At 42.4% G+C, this 17,453-nt stretch overlaps 1 protein-coding gene across 5 annotated transcripts in view; it reads left to right on the top strand.

Annotated features, from left to right (window-relative positions):
- The window catches only part of Znf385b (zinc finger protein 385B), a 285,693-nt gene extending 271,101 nt beyond the window's left edge, over positions 1-14,592 (top strand). For all 5 annotated transcript variants that reach the window (XM_013346081.1, XM_026778761.1, XM_026778759.1 and 2 more), the window contains 4 exons: positions 7,906-8,151; positions 10,617-10,795; positions 11,352-11,453; positions 13,306-14,592. In XM_013346081.1, coding sequence (XP_013201535.1) covers positions 7,906-8,151; positions 10,617-10,795; positions 11,352-11,453; positions 13,306-13,521 — 743 coding nt within the window. In that variant the 3' untranslated portion in view covers positions 13,522-14,592. The remainder of the gene's footprint in view (positions 1-7,905; positions 8,152-10,616; positions 10,796-11,351; positions 11,454-13,305) is intronic.
- Positions 14,593-17,453: the final 2,861 nt, after the last annotated feature.

The raw sequence follows: 17,453 nt of genomic DNA, 5'->3' as shown, positions 1-17,453 counted from the left end.
TGTGGACAACTGCAGTGGTCTCCTAACTACTGCTAACCTTGGCTACCTTGTGGACAACTGCAGTGGTCTCCTTCCTGATATCTGTGCTTTCACAGTTTGTTTTTCAATAGAAATGGTGGACACAGGGCTGGGCCACTCATCTCTTGAAGCCAGTTCTCAAAAGATGGCAGCTCAGAGTTGCAGAGGGCTTTTTACAAAGAAGAAAGGGAAGAAGAGTGAGACGGGGAGCAAGAAGGCAGCATGTTGAAAGGGTCTCGATTATCCAGGGAGTGTGTCTTTTTTGGGTCTTGTTCTTTGGGTCCCTTCCCCTGAAGAAACATTGCGGTTGACCTTACTACTTACCGTTGCCCAGGCTAACTCCCAAAGGAATGGCCATTGCTATTACAGCAGTCAACACGATGACCTGAAAACATGGATCTTATCACCTTTCCGCTCTCAGTACTCAAACTCCATTTAAGACTCACCCGAAATTTCTCTCATGCTCTACCAGACTGGATGTGATCTGATCCTTGATCGGATTTTTATTTCAGACCTATCAATTACCTGATAATAGACAGACCAAGAGGGGAAAGGAGCATGCAAATTACTTAATATGCACAAGGGCCAAATTCTGTAACTCAGAGAGTCAGATCTGATATTTAAACTTTAAATGTCCTCTTCTTGGGGGGCGGGGTTGTGTGAGTACCTTTAGTGTTTAGTGGGATGGAAGATGGTTCTCTGGAGAAACAGGTGAGTCCCTAAAAAGAGGCACTGGCATAGGATAAAATCCTCTGGCATAGTTGGCAGCCTCAAGTAACTGGAGACTCGGCGGCAGAACGTCACTGTCACCACGATCCATCCTACTAGGCAGGGACAGTCTCCCTGGCAATCTCTCAAAACTGCCCTCAGCAGGCCAGGTGAAAGTCCACCTGGACATGGAGGCACACCTTGTCTCTTCTCTGGCAGTTAATCTTTCCTGTCTGATGAAGTTCCCAGGGAGGGAGGCAAAGATAAATTTTTCATCTTTTAGAAGAAATCTTGGTTGAATGTTTAAAAATAAAGACCTTTGGAGGAAGCCCTCTTCTGTGTTTGTGGGGGAAGAGTGTGGCATGGACAGTTAAAAAGAGCTCATTTTCATGTGACTTCTAAGATCTTCCCATTTCCTTTAATCTTTAACTCCAAAATGCTTCGCATGCCAAACACGGCGGAGCATTGTTTCCTGAGCCCCAACATCACACACAACCTTAGTTTCTGTCTCCACTAGATACATAGTTTCCATTGAGTTCAAAGTCTTGGTGCTTTTTCTTTTAACTTTGTAGTTTATATATTGTAGATTATATGTAGGTGTTCATTAAATGATTGTTACATGGGTGGATGGTTATTTCTTTATGTTAATTTACAGGCCCACCAAATGGTAAATGTAATTATTTTATTATAAATATTTATGTATCTATATATGTCTTACAAAAACGTAAGCTATATATTTTATGTGTCTTTCCACCCTCCTCCTGTCGTGATTTTAAAATCCTGACCATTTCTCAGAGGTGGAAAATTACTAATGGCTTTTAATTCAAACAGACTTGACAAATTAAGACCTTAAAAACAACAATGTGAGAAAATTTTTCTCTTATGAAACATGAGGATTTCGTTGGCATATCCATTAAGTTTGGGGAATTAACTGGGAAGTAAAAAAACCACAGGAAAACAATCTGGGTGGATTTTTGCATGAAATAAAGATTTGGAGGGCTACTAACATTTGTTTCTATGGCCCACAAGCTAAGTCGCTACTAAAGTACAGCGAAATAAAATCATTTTCTCTCTTTCCGAGTTCCTGCTTGGAACTGATTCCTGTGATGAAACCCAGATTGGAGTGGAGGAAGCATAACACATATGTCTTGTGTGTATCCATGCAATGCCGAGAGAAACGAGAGTGTCGCTGAGAAATAGTTCTGAATTCAGACTTAAGTACCTTCTTCAAATGGACACAGAAAGGCTTGGAGAGGCCAGTTACAGGAAGTTATAGGAAATGACCAAGAGAGACCGTAAATAAAGTTAATGTCGAAACTGGCTGTCCCATTAAGAACCTCTAGAGATGTGAAGTCCTTCTCTTCCCGGTACAGAGAAAGGGGCACCCTTAGAAGCAGGCTTTCCATTGGAGGTGTACACTTCCCCTAAAATACAGCAATTTCTAATTATCTGAGCCTCTCCTCTGGCTGCTGCACCTCAAAGTAACCCTTATGCCAAAGGGACATCTAAGAAGGGACACTTCTGATCCCCCCTCCCCTGCACTTAAAGGAACAGTGCTAAAACCATTTTATTTACCCATTTCTTGGCAGTTTTGAGCATAACATGTAATGCTTTTGATGCCTCTAATGACTTCCATACACAGAATGACACCATCCACTTCCAGTGTCAGACTCTAAAGAAGATGACCCTAGCAGTGAGCAGTCTCAATGTAAGAGCCTACATTAGAGCGGTAAGCACACCGGCTCCGTGTTCAGGCAGCCCTTGTGGGAATCGGTGTTCTCTCTTCATTAATTGAACAGCTATAGGCATCTGTTTCCTTAAGCCCTGACTTTGTTTGTACAGAAATGAGATTATCACAAGACCGCACTTAGAGGAAAGAAAGCCTGGGAGAGGAGTTGTGATACATGTTAACCAAAGGGTGTCGGTTCAGACTCTGTGTGTGTGTGTATGTGTGTGTATGTGTGTATGTGTGTGTATGTGTGTGTATGTTTGTGTGTGTATGTGTGTGTGTATGTTTGTGTGTGTATGTGTGTGTATGTGTGTATGTGTGTGTATGTGTGTGTATGTGTGTGTGAGTGTGTGTGTGTTTGTGTGTGTGTGCGCGTGTGTATGTGTGTATGTGTGTGTATATGTGTGTGTATGTGTGTGTATGTGTGTGTATGTGTGTATATGTGTGTATGTGTGTGTGTGCGCGTGCGCACGTGCACCCTAGAGCTCTACTATGGCATTAGCCTTTTGCAACATGCACCCACCTTTTCTCCCTAGGTACCTCAGTACCTAGTCCTAGAGAGAATGCAGGAAGTCTGGGGTTCTCATATGTTCATGATAAGAAGATAAACTGGTACAGTTATGTTGGAAAAGTGTTTTTGGAACCTACTAACGATAGAGAGATGTGTATCTTATTGACCAGAGATTCTGCTGGCTACAAATTAGTATTTAAATTTACAAACCAACGTAATGCTCATAGTAGCATTACTCAAAATAGGCAAAACTGAAAACATTCCAGATGTTCATCAGTATCCAAAAGATAAACTATAGTGTAGTCACATGTTTCCAGGACATGACCTGGAAAGGAGAAAAAGACCTTCTCCGTGTAATAGTTCCGAAATGCCTGTTGTGTGATTCCATTTATATGAAGGTTTAAAATAGTTACTTGTATAATTTGATAGAGGCAAGAATAGTGGTTACCTTTCGGAGTTCTTAATTGATTAGGAGTTCAAACAAACCTTCTGGGATGACGGGGAGGGACATTCTGTATCTGCCTACATAAATGTAGAGATGTATTCAAATAACGTGCACCATTATGGTCTGTAGAAATTTTGCAAAAGAAACTCAGACTAAGCATAAAAGTGTAGGTAGCAATGGTTTCTCCCTCATTAGAATTTGTGTAAAATAAATAAAATAAAATTGATATACAACATTTTGGTGAACTCATGACTTTTTAAATGTCATCTGACCTTATCTTCTAAATTTTTATAGTGAACGCAGATTTGTTAATATATAGATATGTATGTTATTCCATCATTGAAACCTGGCTAGAAAAAAAACATTGAAAGCCTTCAAGGGCCTGCCTTAAAGGTTTTCCCTCAGGGTTCGAAAAGAGAAGCCACAGTAAGAGCAGGAACTAAAGTCTAATGGCTGCAGGAAAAAATCTCTCACACACGTGCTTTCTATTCGGTGCTCCTCTTATTTCTCTTTATTCTGTTGCCTCTACCCTAATTCTTCTGTCCTAATTGTTTGTAATTTCTTCTCTCAAAGTCTCCATCTCATTCTAAATCCAATTCTCTGTTACAGCACTCTGTTCTAATTCATTCTTGTTTGAATTACTTTACATTGTTTTTTCTTCTTCTGCTTCTCCATCTTATTTCTTCTCAATCTATTTCTTCTGCCCTAACAAATTCCCAAGTGTGTGTGTGTGTGTGTGTGTGTGTGTGTGTGTGTGTGTGTGTCCATTCATTAGCAACTTGGTAGTAATATAAAAAAACCACAAGGAAAATTCTCAGGGACACAGACATTCTCTGAAGATAAGTTAGCAAAGCTTATCAGCTACACTTTGTAGGTAACTGCAGCTGCAGCTGTGGGAAGGTGCCCACCATCTTTTAAAGGGACCACTACAGGTTACAAAGGGAGAAAATTAAACCATGGGGAGGTGTAAGGAAAAGGCAGAAAATAAGTGCATTATTTTACATTTCTTCAGTGTGATTAATAATATCTGGACATGGTTAGTCAGGTAGGTGCTATTGGTTTCTTGAAGGGCTAAGGTTAAACAGGGACAGACACCGGCAATACCACTCTGGTTCATCATCAATACTCTGAAGGCTTAGGTTGTACAAGGCCAGACACCTGCAATTTCATAAGTAAATGTGTTAAAGTTCCATTTGTGACGTGTCCAGAAGGACGCATGTCTGGCCAACTTGCTCCGTCAGCCAGGCTAATAATACAGACCAGATTTCTAAGTTTCTCACCGTAACGTGGGGAACACAGTACAGAAAGAAGTCACCCTCCTGACCATCCACAAATGCGTCTGCCCGTAAGACTGAGATGTAATCATGGGATTCCATGTACACATTACATGAAAGTGTGTGGTAATGGGGAGATAGCATAGCTGGGACTGCACGAGTAAAATTACAGATGAAAGCAACAGTCTCCAGAGTTAGGGGCATTGCCAGCTTCGCCGGACAGGGTTACTCCATCTGAGAAGAATTTTTCAGGTGGGTTGATATCTGAAGTATCAATTGCTGTAAGCTGTAATTGAGCCATGGCCCACAGAGCTCGTGATAAACATGAGAAATTTTCACACTAATGAAATCAGATTCAAGAGTAACCTTTGCAAATAGAATAATAAAAATTTGGTAGGGTTCTCAGAGTTCTAAATGAAAATGTAAGGCAAACATAATAAGTAAAGGATTTTTTTTAATTAAGAAACGTATATGTACAGGTTTGACATCTACCTGGATCCATTGCTTATCACTGCCTTCCTTGTTAGGACATGAGGCCTCCAAGGTACCTCATATGAAATACAGTATTAACTTTGAACAAGGTGAACTTATTTGTGTGAAGCTTCTGGAGTGGAAAATACAGATGACAAGTATTGATGGCTGACTTTCTGTGGTTCATCAACTTGGATATGAAGGAAGTCGTGCAGCAAACAGTCTTTCAGTGTTTGGAGCTCTGGGAAGTGGGTGAGAGGTCCCACAGCGTCTGAGTCCCACAGCAGAAAACCTTACAAGGAGTGTGTGCACGGGCAGAAAGTGATTATGACAATCAGAGAGCCTGGTAATTAACAGTAGGTAAGGGAATACTTGAAAATGGAATCCGCGAACTCCAAGTTCCAGATGACACGCATCTTTATTAAAGGAAACAGAAGTAAACAATACATTAATTAAACCTTCAAATCCATTTTAAAACTCAGGTTTTAAAAATGTCACTTAGCAAAGAGAAATAGATAGTAGATTGTGATATCAAGCCACTGGGGGGGAGGGAAATAATAAAATTCGGCCCTGCTGTTTTTAAGTTCACACTGATTTAAATATGTAAATACAGCCGTCATTTTCTTGATGTTAGAGTTTGTTTTATTGACCAGCAGGCTTCAGTCACACAACAGAATGCCCTGACTACGTTGAAATCATGTGTGTATTTCCAAAGTCAAAATTCTTCCTTATGTTCCAAAGTATTGATTCTAATGGAATCAATCTCATGGACAACAATTATTTATCTAAATCTTAAATCACACAATATACTCTACATTTCAATCTGCTGTCGATAGGGAGGTTTCTGCCCTCAGTATGGATTTCAGTGGATTTGAGTCTCTGGCTCTGGGCTCAGTTGACCTTTATTGGGAATATTTCCTGCAACATCTGATGTCTTGTACTCAGCAGCCAGGCTGAGCCCCTGAGATGTTTTCAACCCTACCCCTGCCCTCTGCTGAGGCTTCTGACCGGCCATTTCCACCCCTTTTCACCCTCCTCCTATGCTTACCTAAATCTGACCTTCAAAATTCCAAAACGATGCTTCCTTAATAAAAAAAAAAAATGTTCCTTTCTTCCCAAGCAGAAATAACCATTTCTGCTGTATGCTCTGATGCCTCTCACAAGTTTCTACCATAAATTAGAACCCCTGAACAGTTATCTCATTTCCTTGGCTCCTCTGTAACTTTCTGCAAGTCTATACCTGGCTCACTTACTATTCTCTTTGGTGTCTCGCACCTTGTCAGCAATTAACATGATGGCAACATGCATTTGTTAGTGAATAAATTAGCAATTTAAAAAGGAAATTAAAAGCGGAATTGTTAGTTTTTCTTAAAGAAATAAGCATAAAAAGAAAATATATATATCTCATACATCTCATTGTAACCTGAAGCAGATAATTATTGAAAACAATGTACAGTAGCTTCACTTAAGAAAAATAAATGACAGGCTGTATTTATATTTCTCTCTCTCTCTCTTCCTCTGTCTCTCTATCTCTGTCTCTGTCTCTGTCTGTCTCTCTCTTTCTCTCTCTGTGTATAAAGAAAAAAGGGAGGGTGGAAATGATATAAATACTATACTCATGTATGAAATTCTCAAAAAAATTAAATTCAAAAAAGGAAAACTGTCTTAAAACCATTTTTAAAAAGAGAGAATAGCTAGTTCATATATAGGGAGGCATTTGGTTTGCCACGTGCAGGTTTTGTGACTAAATCTCAAGACAGACAACTGGTGGTCCTGTCAGCCCACTGTACACCGTCCTGAATTGCCTAGGACAGTTGGCAAATACGTTTCCATGTAGGCTTTCCTACCTAATCTTCCTTAATGCGAGTCAGTCGGCATATCTCTAGCCGTTTTCTAAGAGTACAAGCTCTACTAGAGTTCCACGTGGGATGGGTACGCTGTTGCCTCCCTAGGGAGTCACTGAACAAAGCCTAGATTCTAGCAAAGTCACTGTGACCCCCTCACAGCCTGCTCAGGGCCCTTCAGGATAAGAGGCCTTCTGCAATCACGTGACTAAAATAGTCAAGACGTCTTTAAATTATTTGACTAATACTCATGTTGTGACCGGGCTTGGTGTGATGTGATTATTTAAAACTTTTTATTCAGCTGTGCAGGTGAGCAGTCAGTCCTTCATGAGCCTAAAGAATGGGACTCAGCTCCACCATATTTTGGATAGAATGCCTTGCAGTTCAGAGAGCGGGGAAAACTTACCACTCATTACCACAGTTAACTGTCTCTTCCCTTCCCCCTACTGAAGCACATAAAGTTTTGACCTGGTGTAAAAGTTAAATTTCAACTTCATACCCAGGCCATAACGAAATCTTAAGTTGTCAGCTGAAACCAACATGGGCTAATGACTTACCTCAGGTTGCCGCCTCATCTTGTCAACATGCTGAAGAGAAGCTGATTTTGTTAGAGTGAAGCCTTCCCCAGAGCATGACTTATGACTCAGGGGTTCCAAAAGAATCACCTACCCAAAGTGGGAGACCAAAGTCATCATAGATCACTAGGATTTGGGGCCGATGTGATGTGGAAGCTAAGGGGATGGGATTTTGTTCAGATCAAGCTATGCAAGCTAAAATCTGTGCTAAACTTTAAAAGAACCTGTGTTGGTTTTTCTACTTGATATGGAAATCAAATTCCCGTTTCTAAGTCTGGTCTGTAAGTCACGGGAGGCTTTAATAACACCTCTCTGTGTTGTCTTCCATAGAAGACAAAGGGAAGTTAAAAGCCACCGGTTCTGCTCAGCCCTCAGGCTCTGAGGGTGGCGCCTTTCTCCTCAAATCTGGAACCGCACCTCTGCCACCTGCGGCCATCACTTCTCCCTCCAAGAGCGCAAACGGAGCTCCGGGGTCTGCTACTGAATCTGAAGAAGAAAAAGCCAAAAAACTGCTCTATTGCTCACTATGCAAAGTGGCTGTGAACTCCCTGTCACAGCTGGAGGCACACAACACAGGTTCGCTGTGGGGCTTTGAGTCTAAAGAGTGTTGATAACCCAGCCCAGCTCTTCCCACCAGAATGTGACATCTGTTGCTTGCATGCCAATGTGCTCCCTATTCCTCCTTCTCTGTCTGTGTCTCTCGCTTTACTTAGGAGTGATTTTGGCAAAGTATGGTCATATGACTGAAAAGTTCAAAGCTGAAGTAGTGTGGAGATAAAGTATGTCGTTTATCTCATCAGAAAGCATCTAATACTTACCAAAAATCATTCTGATGAAGTGACAGGAATATAGTCAAAGGTTTGTGTGTACTGGCCACCGCTATTTACTGATGAGACAAAAAAAAAAAGGAAACAGCATAAAAATTCGTCAGTAATAATATTCTGAATAAATTATTGCAGCCCAGTGTGATAGAATATATTACTCAGTCACTAAAATTAATGAGAAGAAAACATGAACAAGGGCTAGAGGTGGTGGTGCATGCCTGTAATTTTAGCACAAAAGAGGCAGGAGAATCACAAGTTTGAGGCTAGCATGAGCTACAAGATGAGTTCAGGCCAGTCTGGGATACATAGTAAAAGCCTGTCTCAATGGAAAGTCCGAAGTCCTCCCCCCTCCATCCTGGTCTAGGAAGGTGAACATCCAAACTGGCTAGGCCCCACAAAGCCAGAACAAGAAGTAGGATCAAAACCCAGTGCCATTGTCCTTGGCTTTTCAGCAACCCTCATTGTCCGCCATATTCAGAGAGTCCGGGTTTATCCCCTGCTTTTCCAGTCACAATCCAGCAGGGAACCCTGATTGCTCTTCAGACTCGAGAGGGAGGGGGAGAAAAGGGGGAGAGGATGGGAGGAGTGGGAGGCGGGGAGGAGGCGGAAATTTTTTTTTTCTTTCTCAATAAAAAAAATAAAATAAAAAAATTAAAAAAAAAAAGCCTGTCTCAAAGAAAATTAGAAAGGAAGAGAGGAAGTTGGGGGAAAAGGGGAAAAGAGAGAAGAGGGGAGGGAGAAAAAGGTAATGGAAGAGGAAAGAGGGAAGAAACATAAAATAAAGGGTTTCCTATAATTCATGTTTATTTACTTGTTTATTTATGAAGGCGAATTTAATTAATCCAGGCCAGTCGGTACAAGAAGATACAATTTTAATATGAAAGCACACTCACACACCCGGAGTTTATCGATCCACCGGAAACCGGAAACAGGAAGCGGCTCCAGTGTCTGCGCGTCCCAATTAATTAGTAAAAACATTTGCCCGAGGCTGTCCCGCCCCAAAAGGCGGGGTCTCTCTACATCTCCCCCTTTTGTCTAAATAAGACAGAACTAAACTAACTACAACTATAAACAATAATAACAAATAATAAATATAACAAATAATATGGAGAACAAAAGTTTTGTCAGACACTCTATCATAAGAAGTCTAAATAATGTAGAGAGTAATTACAATTATATAATCTTTAACTCCATTAAAGATCTGAGAAGGGAATAAATGTTACTTAACAAATGAGAAATATCCAAAATGTGTCAAAAATGACAGAGACAACTGACTACCTGGGCAATCACCCAAATTTTTCTTTGCAATGTTGAGTCAACCAACTTTGGCTAAGGCCTAACATAACTGACATGCCATTATCAAATGTAAGAAACTTTTTTAGAATCATCCTACCCTGTCTTGGCAAGATAAGACAATCCTATTTCATATCTTTGTCAGTAGTTGAGGTATGGGCTTTTCTTAACCCAAAGGCCAGTTCTGCCAAGAAGACAAGCTCCCAGTGGAGTGTCTTTGGTGCTCAATGTTCTCTCGGGAGTAGAGTGGCGATGCCAGGAGTAATTGTGTCTCATAGGCACAGAATTCTAGGTTAGATTAAAGGCCATTTTTCTACAGCTCTTTAAAGAGGCTGAAGATTATATTATCTATACTAAATATAATCTCTAGGTAACTAAAAGACATGATTAACCTAAAAATAAACATGACAAACATATAATTTTCAATATCTATCTAACTTGAAGATTAAGAGAATAAACAACTATGCAATATATGAAGACAATGATCTTCATCTGTAAACAATGTCATTACATATCAAATGTAAACAATGATATTACATAAATAGTATCAGAGGTAGAAATGTACATTGTAATATGGTAGATGTATCAATACAATATAAGCATACTCTTTTACAAAATTACATTTGCCCGAGGCTGTCCCGCCCCAAAAGGCGGGGTCTCTCTACATATTTAGGTAGGGTCTCGTGTAGCACAGGCTAGCTTTGGGCTTGCTGTGTAGCTGATGATAACCTAGAACGCCTGCCTCCACCTTCTTTCCGAGTCCTGGGATGACAGGCATAAATCACCACAGCAGGAACATTAAGTGCTGAGCATGAGACCCAGGTCTTCACACATGCTAAGCAAAAACCCCACCAACTGGACAAAATCTCCAGCCCCGCCTCCTGTCCTTAAAGAGCTATTAAGGACATGTGTCTTTATTTTTAGGATCTAAACACAAGACCATGGTTGAGGCTCGTAATGGAGCTGGTCCAATTAAGTCCTACCCAAGACCTGGGTCAAGGTTAAAGATGCAGAACGGCAGCAAGGGTTCGGGACTCCAGAACAAGACGTTTCATTGTGAAATCTGTGATGTTCACGTTAACTCAGAGATCCAACTCAAGCAGGTAAGGCAGCCCAAATTAAACATTCTGAACATGTCAGGTCGTGTCTGTGTACGGCTCCTCATCTCTCAATGGTTCTCTGTGTGTTTGCTGTTAAATTTAATCCACAATGCGTAAGTGCTACATAGAAGAGTGTTGCGGGAGCTCCTTCCGCTCCTTCAGCTGAAGCCGCTGAGACACCAGTGTGGGATTGTTTCGCTCTTTAGAAGAGAATATCTGAGCTGAACGACCTACCTCTCAGCTTCCAGCCCAGTGACTGGAGACAGATGAGTGTGCACAAAAGTTACCAAGAGCAAACAATGCTTCCTTAGCCAAGGGTCGATGGATGTGACACTTGTCCCCTAAACACTGAAGATCTGGTCAAGGAAGACAGGCTTGGTGATGGCCGGCCATGGCAACCCAGGCTGACTCTGATAAGACTGTAGAGAACATTAGAGGGACTGGCTGGAAAGAAAGGCCTCTCCTGGGGGGGGGGGGGGGGATGGAGAAACCAGCTATCGCTGTCTAGGAAATAAAGCTTTCCCAGAGCCAGCTAATGCTCACTACCTCTTTCCTTCAGCACATTTCCAGCCGAAGGCATAAAGACCGTGTTGCAGGAAAACCGCTGAAGCCGAAATACAGTCCCTACAACAAGCTCCAGAGGAGCCCGAGCATCTTAGCCGTAAGTTCCCCTTGCACACCTGACTTATGGCACAGCCTGGCTAGGCTGGATGGTGGTCATAGGGAGAGCTTCAGAACTGGAGGTTCCTAGACTAGCCTCTGGGGAATGATTAATCCATTCATTAATTTTTATTTTATTTATGTATTAATCATCTAATTGCCTGGCCTGGAGATCTAATCCAGAATTTGCTACCTACTTTGCATAAGTTGTAGTGCTAAGCTAATGGTTGGGAATTCATGGAAGAGAGGTGCTTGGTCCTTGGTGCCTATGTGAGGGCAGAGGAAAACTTGATGAAGTTGGTTCTCTCCTACTCCCTTGCGGGTCCTGGGCATCAGAATCTGGTTGTGAGGCCTGGCCATAGGCACATATATCCACTGAGCCATGTCAGACTAAGCAGCAGGCATGCCTACCTGCTGAGCCACCTCACAGATCCAGCAATATTAGAATGAACTACTTAATTCCTGCTACAGGGAACTCTAAAGTCGTCTTCCTTACAAGAGCAAAGGGGAGCTTCTTTAGAAGTCAGTGTCTTGGTGCCAGAGAGAAAACAGGTCAGGGGGCTTAAAGCACTTGCTGCTCCTGCACGGGACCCAACTTCAGTTGCCACCACTTGGGACAGGCAGCTCACAACAGTTCCAGGGTGTCCCACACCTTCTGAGCATAGCAGGCATCTGCACTCATGCACACATGCAATTAAAATAAAAATAAATATTTTTTTAAGAGCTCATGTCTTACTTTTACTAAAACCTTGTCAAAAACATCCTTCTGTAAGGTTTAAACTAAACTAAAGGCCTAGAACAAGAGCAAGCGATGCCTGGGAGTTCAGGAAAGGTTTAATTTCATATGTCCTTTTTTCTGCTATGTGCTTATATACATATGAAAGTGTTTGTCTTGCTCTTTCTGTTCATGGTGGTAACCAGGCCATCTCACCTGCTCTCAGTTAGTACCGCTTTCAGTTTCTTGCACAAATACCAAGAGACTTCAGCAACAGGTACCATATAAATACACGGATAGATTCGCAGTGTCTCTGGGGCAGGGTCTAACATGGTCTGAGATGGAGCTGAGATGGGCCAGGTGGAGGGGAGCTTAGATCATCTTCTGGCCTCACCAAAGCTGCCAGAGGGGGGCCACAGGCAGGTGGTACCTGCGTTAAGCAAATGCAGTTGGCACAGCCCCTTTTCATTACAAAAGACAGAATTTTATGACTGATTTCTTCCCAGGAGGCGTCCACACTGGGATCCCTTCAAGTTGAGAGGTTTCTAACCCACTTACAGTCACTGTCAAGCACAGAACTTGACTTAATTATAACTTTTTTTCAGGGAACACTCATCACAGGGATGGGGACAATACAAGAAGGGCAAAATGGTTTTATAGTCTCAACTCCTCACGGGTCCCTAATGTTCTACGTCTCAATTACCTAACCCCAATGCAGTCTAAGAGATGTGGAGCCTTCACACCTTTGCTCCTCAAAATCCAATGCTGAACATTGGGTGCTGTGGCTCCTCTGTGTGGAGTGTGGTGGCACTCGGGGAGGTTGAGTCTAGTGCAAGGCCAGCCCAGGCTGCGTACATCTCTGTAGACCACGTGGTCTGAGATTTGAGTTGAGCTGGTTGTATATACAGGCCCCTTCTGGGTGTCTCTCCAGAGACCAAAACAGAACCAAAGTGTCCAAAAGTCCGGTCACACCCAGAGCCTCCGAGCCCAACGACAGCCATCATTTCATGGCTTCCCTAAGTCAAGATGTTCACAATTCAGTTGTTTTGGCTCTGTAGTGTTTTACTAGTGAAAACCCGTGGTGCTATGACTTGTAAACATTACCCTCACCCCGTTTCCCATTCTTGCCCCTTCTTAGGCAAAGCTCGCATTCCAGAAAGATCTGATGAAGCCTCTGACCCCGACTTTCCTGTCCTCGCCCCTGGCAGCTGCGGCCGTGTCCTCGGCGCTGTCTCTACCGCCTCGGCCATCCACCTCTCTCTTCCAGGCTGCAGCCATTCCTCCTGCGCTGCTGAGGCCTGGCCATGGGCCCATCCGGGCCACTCCCGCCTCCATCCTCTTTGCCCCTTACTAAATACTTGCAGCCCGCAACAGGCCAGGCCAACAGAAAGGCATAGAAGAAAAGCCCAGAGGATTCAGCAATGTTAAGCCTTGTATGTGACTGTAACCACCCCACCCATCCACTGACAAAGTGCAGGCCGCAGATCAGCCCAACCTCCAAAGCCAAACGGAGGCCAGGCTGAAGGGCACTATCCCCCCGTTTCCCGTGCCCCCTCTGTCCTACCCCAGCTGATTGGTGTATCTGAGATATTTAAGTTTCTTGAAAATATATTGATCAGAAAAAGAGAACCGACCTCCGTATTCCCATGGACGTTATCTGGCTTAGAAATGGAATGGAATCTCTTCCTGGCAGACTTGAACAGTCAACTCTTCCTCGGGTGTCTGTAAATAACTCCGGAATCCAAGCGGGCATGTTCTAGTGAGGAACGGAAGTCCATCTCAAGTGCTTAATTGTGGATACCATCTTCCCCACAGATCATGGCGTTCTTCCTTCTGGTGTACTAGTGTCCATAGGGATTGTGTACCGTTCTAGACCTGAGTACTGTTGTATCCCGTGTAGTACTAGATTGTAACTCTTGTCGAGTTAAACTTTTTTTTTTTATTATTGCTGTGTAATTGTTAGGAAGCAAAGTAGCTTTGAAATTTTTTTTCTCTTTAAGAGAACAAAAGATAATGTATTTTCTTTATTTCATGTTTTATTTGGAGATATTTAAACAGAATAGAAAGCCATATAACATAGCTATAATTACTACCTGTTTGCTGTTTTTGTTTTAACTTATTTTTGTAGCACCCTCACTGGTTTGAGTTGCTAAGCAAATGTATACAGAAACACAAAGAGCTTCCTAATTGCACAGTTTTGCACCTTCTGTGCATCCGCAAGGAGACAATGAATCCGTGTATTTCTACATAATGATCTTCATTTTAAACTCTTTTCATTTGTAATGATGCTACATAACTCTGTGGCTCCCTGATGCAATAATGTACAGAAGATATATAATTTATAATTGAACAATCTGTCTTTCTGTTTGATGACTATGTCACAGGTCACATGACCATGCTCTTCCCCACCCTCAACCCACCCCCCCAAAAAACCCCAACTGATATTGAGAAGACTGGAATGTTTGTGATATCAGGGGCAGGAGGTGTCATAAAACAATGCAGAGAGAACTCTTGTAGAGGGCCTATATCTGCCATCTGTAAATGGTAAAATGTCTGTGTATTTTTTTAAATGTACCTTTTCAATAAAAGTACCAAAAAAAATCTGCTGCTGTTTCCTGTGGCATTTTCTCTGGAGACTCCTGGGAGTTCGCATCACCTGACTCTTCCGCCGTCCACACTTAGGCGTGCAAACTGAATCACCACGTTTATTCATTGCTCCTCATGGTGTCTGTATGAGCCCAGACTTTCCCACCGCGATCTCTCTGACTCTCTAGGCCAAAGCTGTAATGTCCAAAGTGGTAGCAGCCTGTTCAAACCCCGTGATTCTGAGGTCTTTAGACTTTGTGCATGCAGGTCCTCTAAACCCCACGACTTCTCTTTTATCCCTGTCAGTGACATTTATGGGTGGTTCCCGTTCCACGTTCCTCCCCGGCCCCTCCCTCCAATCCGGACACCCTGTTCTATCGTGTTTTAAGCATAGCACTTAGAGCATCTCCGTTTGTTCTGATGAGCTTTTGCTTCTTTACCAACTAAAACTCTGTGGCCTAAAATAACAACCGTTTTATTACATCAGGATTTCACAGGCTGGTAATTCCAGAGGGCATCTGCCTGGGTTGTGCTCTTTTCCCTCAGGCATCATCTGAGTTTCCATAATCATATTCAGCCAGAAGCTGAGCTGGGCGGGGCGGGGTGGGGCGGGGCGGGGCTAGTCTGGAAAGCCCAGATAGTTTCATTGGCCAGTGCACCCCTATGGAAATGCCTAGTTTGGACTCTGCTGGAACAGTCTACCAGAGTGTGTGTGTGGTTCCCCGAATCTTTCCAGTTGAATTGGATCCTTACACGGTGATTTTAAAAGGCCTAGCTGGGAATCAAAGGCTTCTTTATGAATCACTCCAGAGAGTACTAGCATGTCACTCACGCCACAGCCTACTGATCAAGAAAGACACTAAACCCATCCAAATCTAAGGGAGGGCTATGAGACTTCAGGTCTTAAATGTAAAGAAGAGCAAAGAATATGCCCCCATGGTTAATCTATCGTGCTATCGTAGACTTTTGAGGAAAAATGGTAACAAAACTATTATAGATCTTCTGTCTTCGGCCCCTAAGCCCAAACCCCGTAAGTCTTTTAAATGGAGATTTGGGTTGGAGTGGGAAATAAATACTCTTTAAAACCAAACCTGGTAGATGGCAGCGGCGCTATGACGGAGGCTCAGTAAGCGAAGTCAATGGCTTCTCCCATCAAAGAGTTCATACAGCTGTCCGAAAGACTGCTGGCCTTAACACCTTACACCTATAAACAGGTTACTTTTACAGTCTAGCAGAAGTCTAGTGTGGCATTCAGAATTCGGATTTTGTTTTGTTTTATTGTAACCCATTTGAACTCTATCCGGCACTGGTTAAACCTGTGTAATTTGACCTGGAGGCTTGATTGATGGATGCCATACTCTGTGAAAGAATTAGGTTTCCGTTTGACACTCGGAGAACTTTTACTGTTACTTTTCTGGACTTCAGTGGCAGTTTTATTTGATTTACCTTGCCTTGTCCTCTGTCTTGTTGAAGCTTATTGCAACCTCAGAAATTTCCAAATGTCAGTATTTAAATAGACCCAGAAACTTATTGATTAGATTTAGAGTTGAGAGTTTTAAACCACCCCAAGGAGGAAGCACAAAAGAATAGCAATTCATTAGAATTCATGCCTCCAAAAGAGGCCGTGAGTAGCTTCAAGCTATGATTTATGAAGCACTATTAAGCAGGCCACATCCCATCATCCACTCTGATACTGAGGTGTCAGAGCTGGGCAGCCCCAAGGGAATGCACGTATTCGAACTAATGCCTCCTCATGTCATTTCTGAAGAAAGAAGATGATGATTGTGCTCTGCCAACTGTGCAAGTTTAAAACAATATATATATATATATATATATACTGCAGAGTACGTGAGTGGTCCGGGCAAGAGAATCAGAAGTGCAAGATCAGCTCAAAGGCACACTCGGCTGCTCAGTTCTGGGACAGCCTGAGCTAGACAAGACAACACAAAAACACCCTGCTTCCTCAGACACAGCCCAGCTGCAACTGGTCTGCTGAAGGGGAGGGAGTCAGATAAAATATTAAATACCTAGTGAAATTTGAATTTAAAATAAGTTACAAGTAAATCTGGTATGGCATTTGCCTTTAATATGCAATTTCATATGCTATTGCATACAGCGTATGTATGTCCCATAAAAAAGTATCTATTATTTGGGACATACTTCTACTGAAAGGCTATCTGTTGTTTATCTGAAATTCCAGTTTGTGTGGCCATCCCGTGCTCTCTTGGGAGCAACCCTCCTCATCTCAAGTGTTAGGATCCTTCAGGAGAGAAGGAAGGCCCTCTTGGGTATTAAAAGCTCCATAATGAGTTTTTGTAAAACACATTGTGAAATATATTTGCAAATTGGCAGAAGAAGGAGCCCATATTAAGTTAATAAGCTGCATAGAAACAGCATGGAAGGAACTAGAGATACATGTGCCTTATGCTTTAACCTAGACTGATAGTCATCCTGACACAATTAACTAATGGAAGAGGAAAACACAAAATACTAACTTGTATTTTGTATCAAACGCATCGCCTTGTTGGTTCCTCCCCACTCCCCCTTTTTTTATCCTAGGAGAAATCTCATTTTCCAAGGATCAACTAGATATACTTACGTAGAATTTTTTTTTTTCAGAAAGTGTTTTAGGCCAGGCAGTGGTGACATACGCCTTTAATCCCAGCCCTTGGGAGGCAGAGGCAGGTGGATCTCTGTGTA

Source organism: Microtus ochrogaster, chromosome 4, assembly GCF_000317375.1.
Source record: "Microtus ochrogaster isolate Prairie Vole_2 chromosome 4, MicOch1.0, whole genome shotgun sequence".
NCBI lineage: Eukaryota > Metazoa > Chordata > Mammalia > Rodentia > Cricetidae > Microtus > Microtus ochrogaster.
The sequence above is the reverse complement of the archived record's forward strand: the minus strand, read 5'-3'. Positions and strand labels throughout refer to the sequence as shown.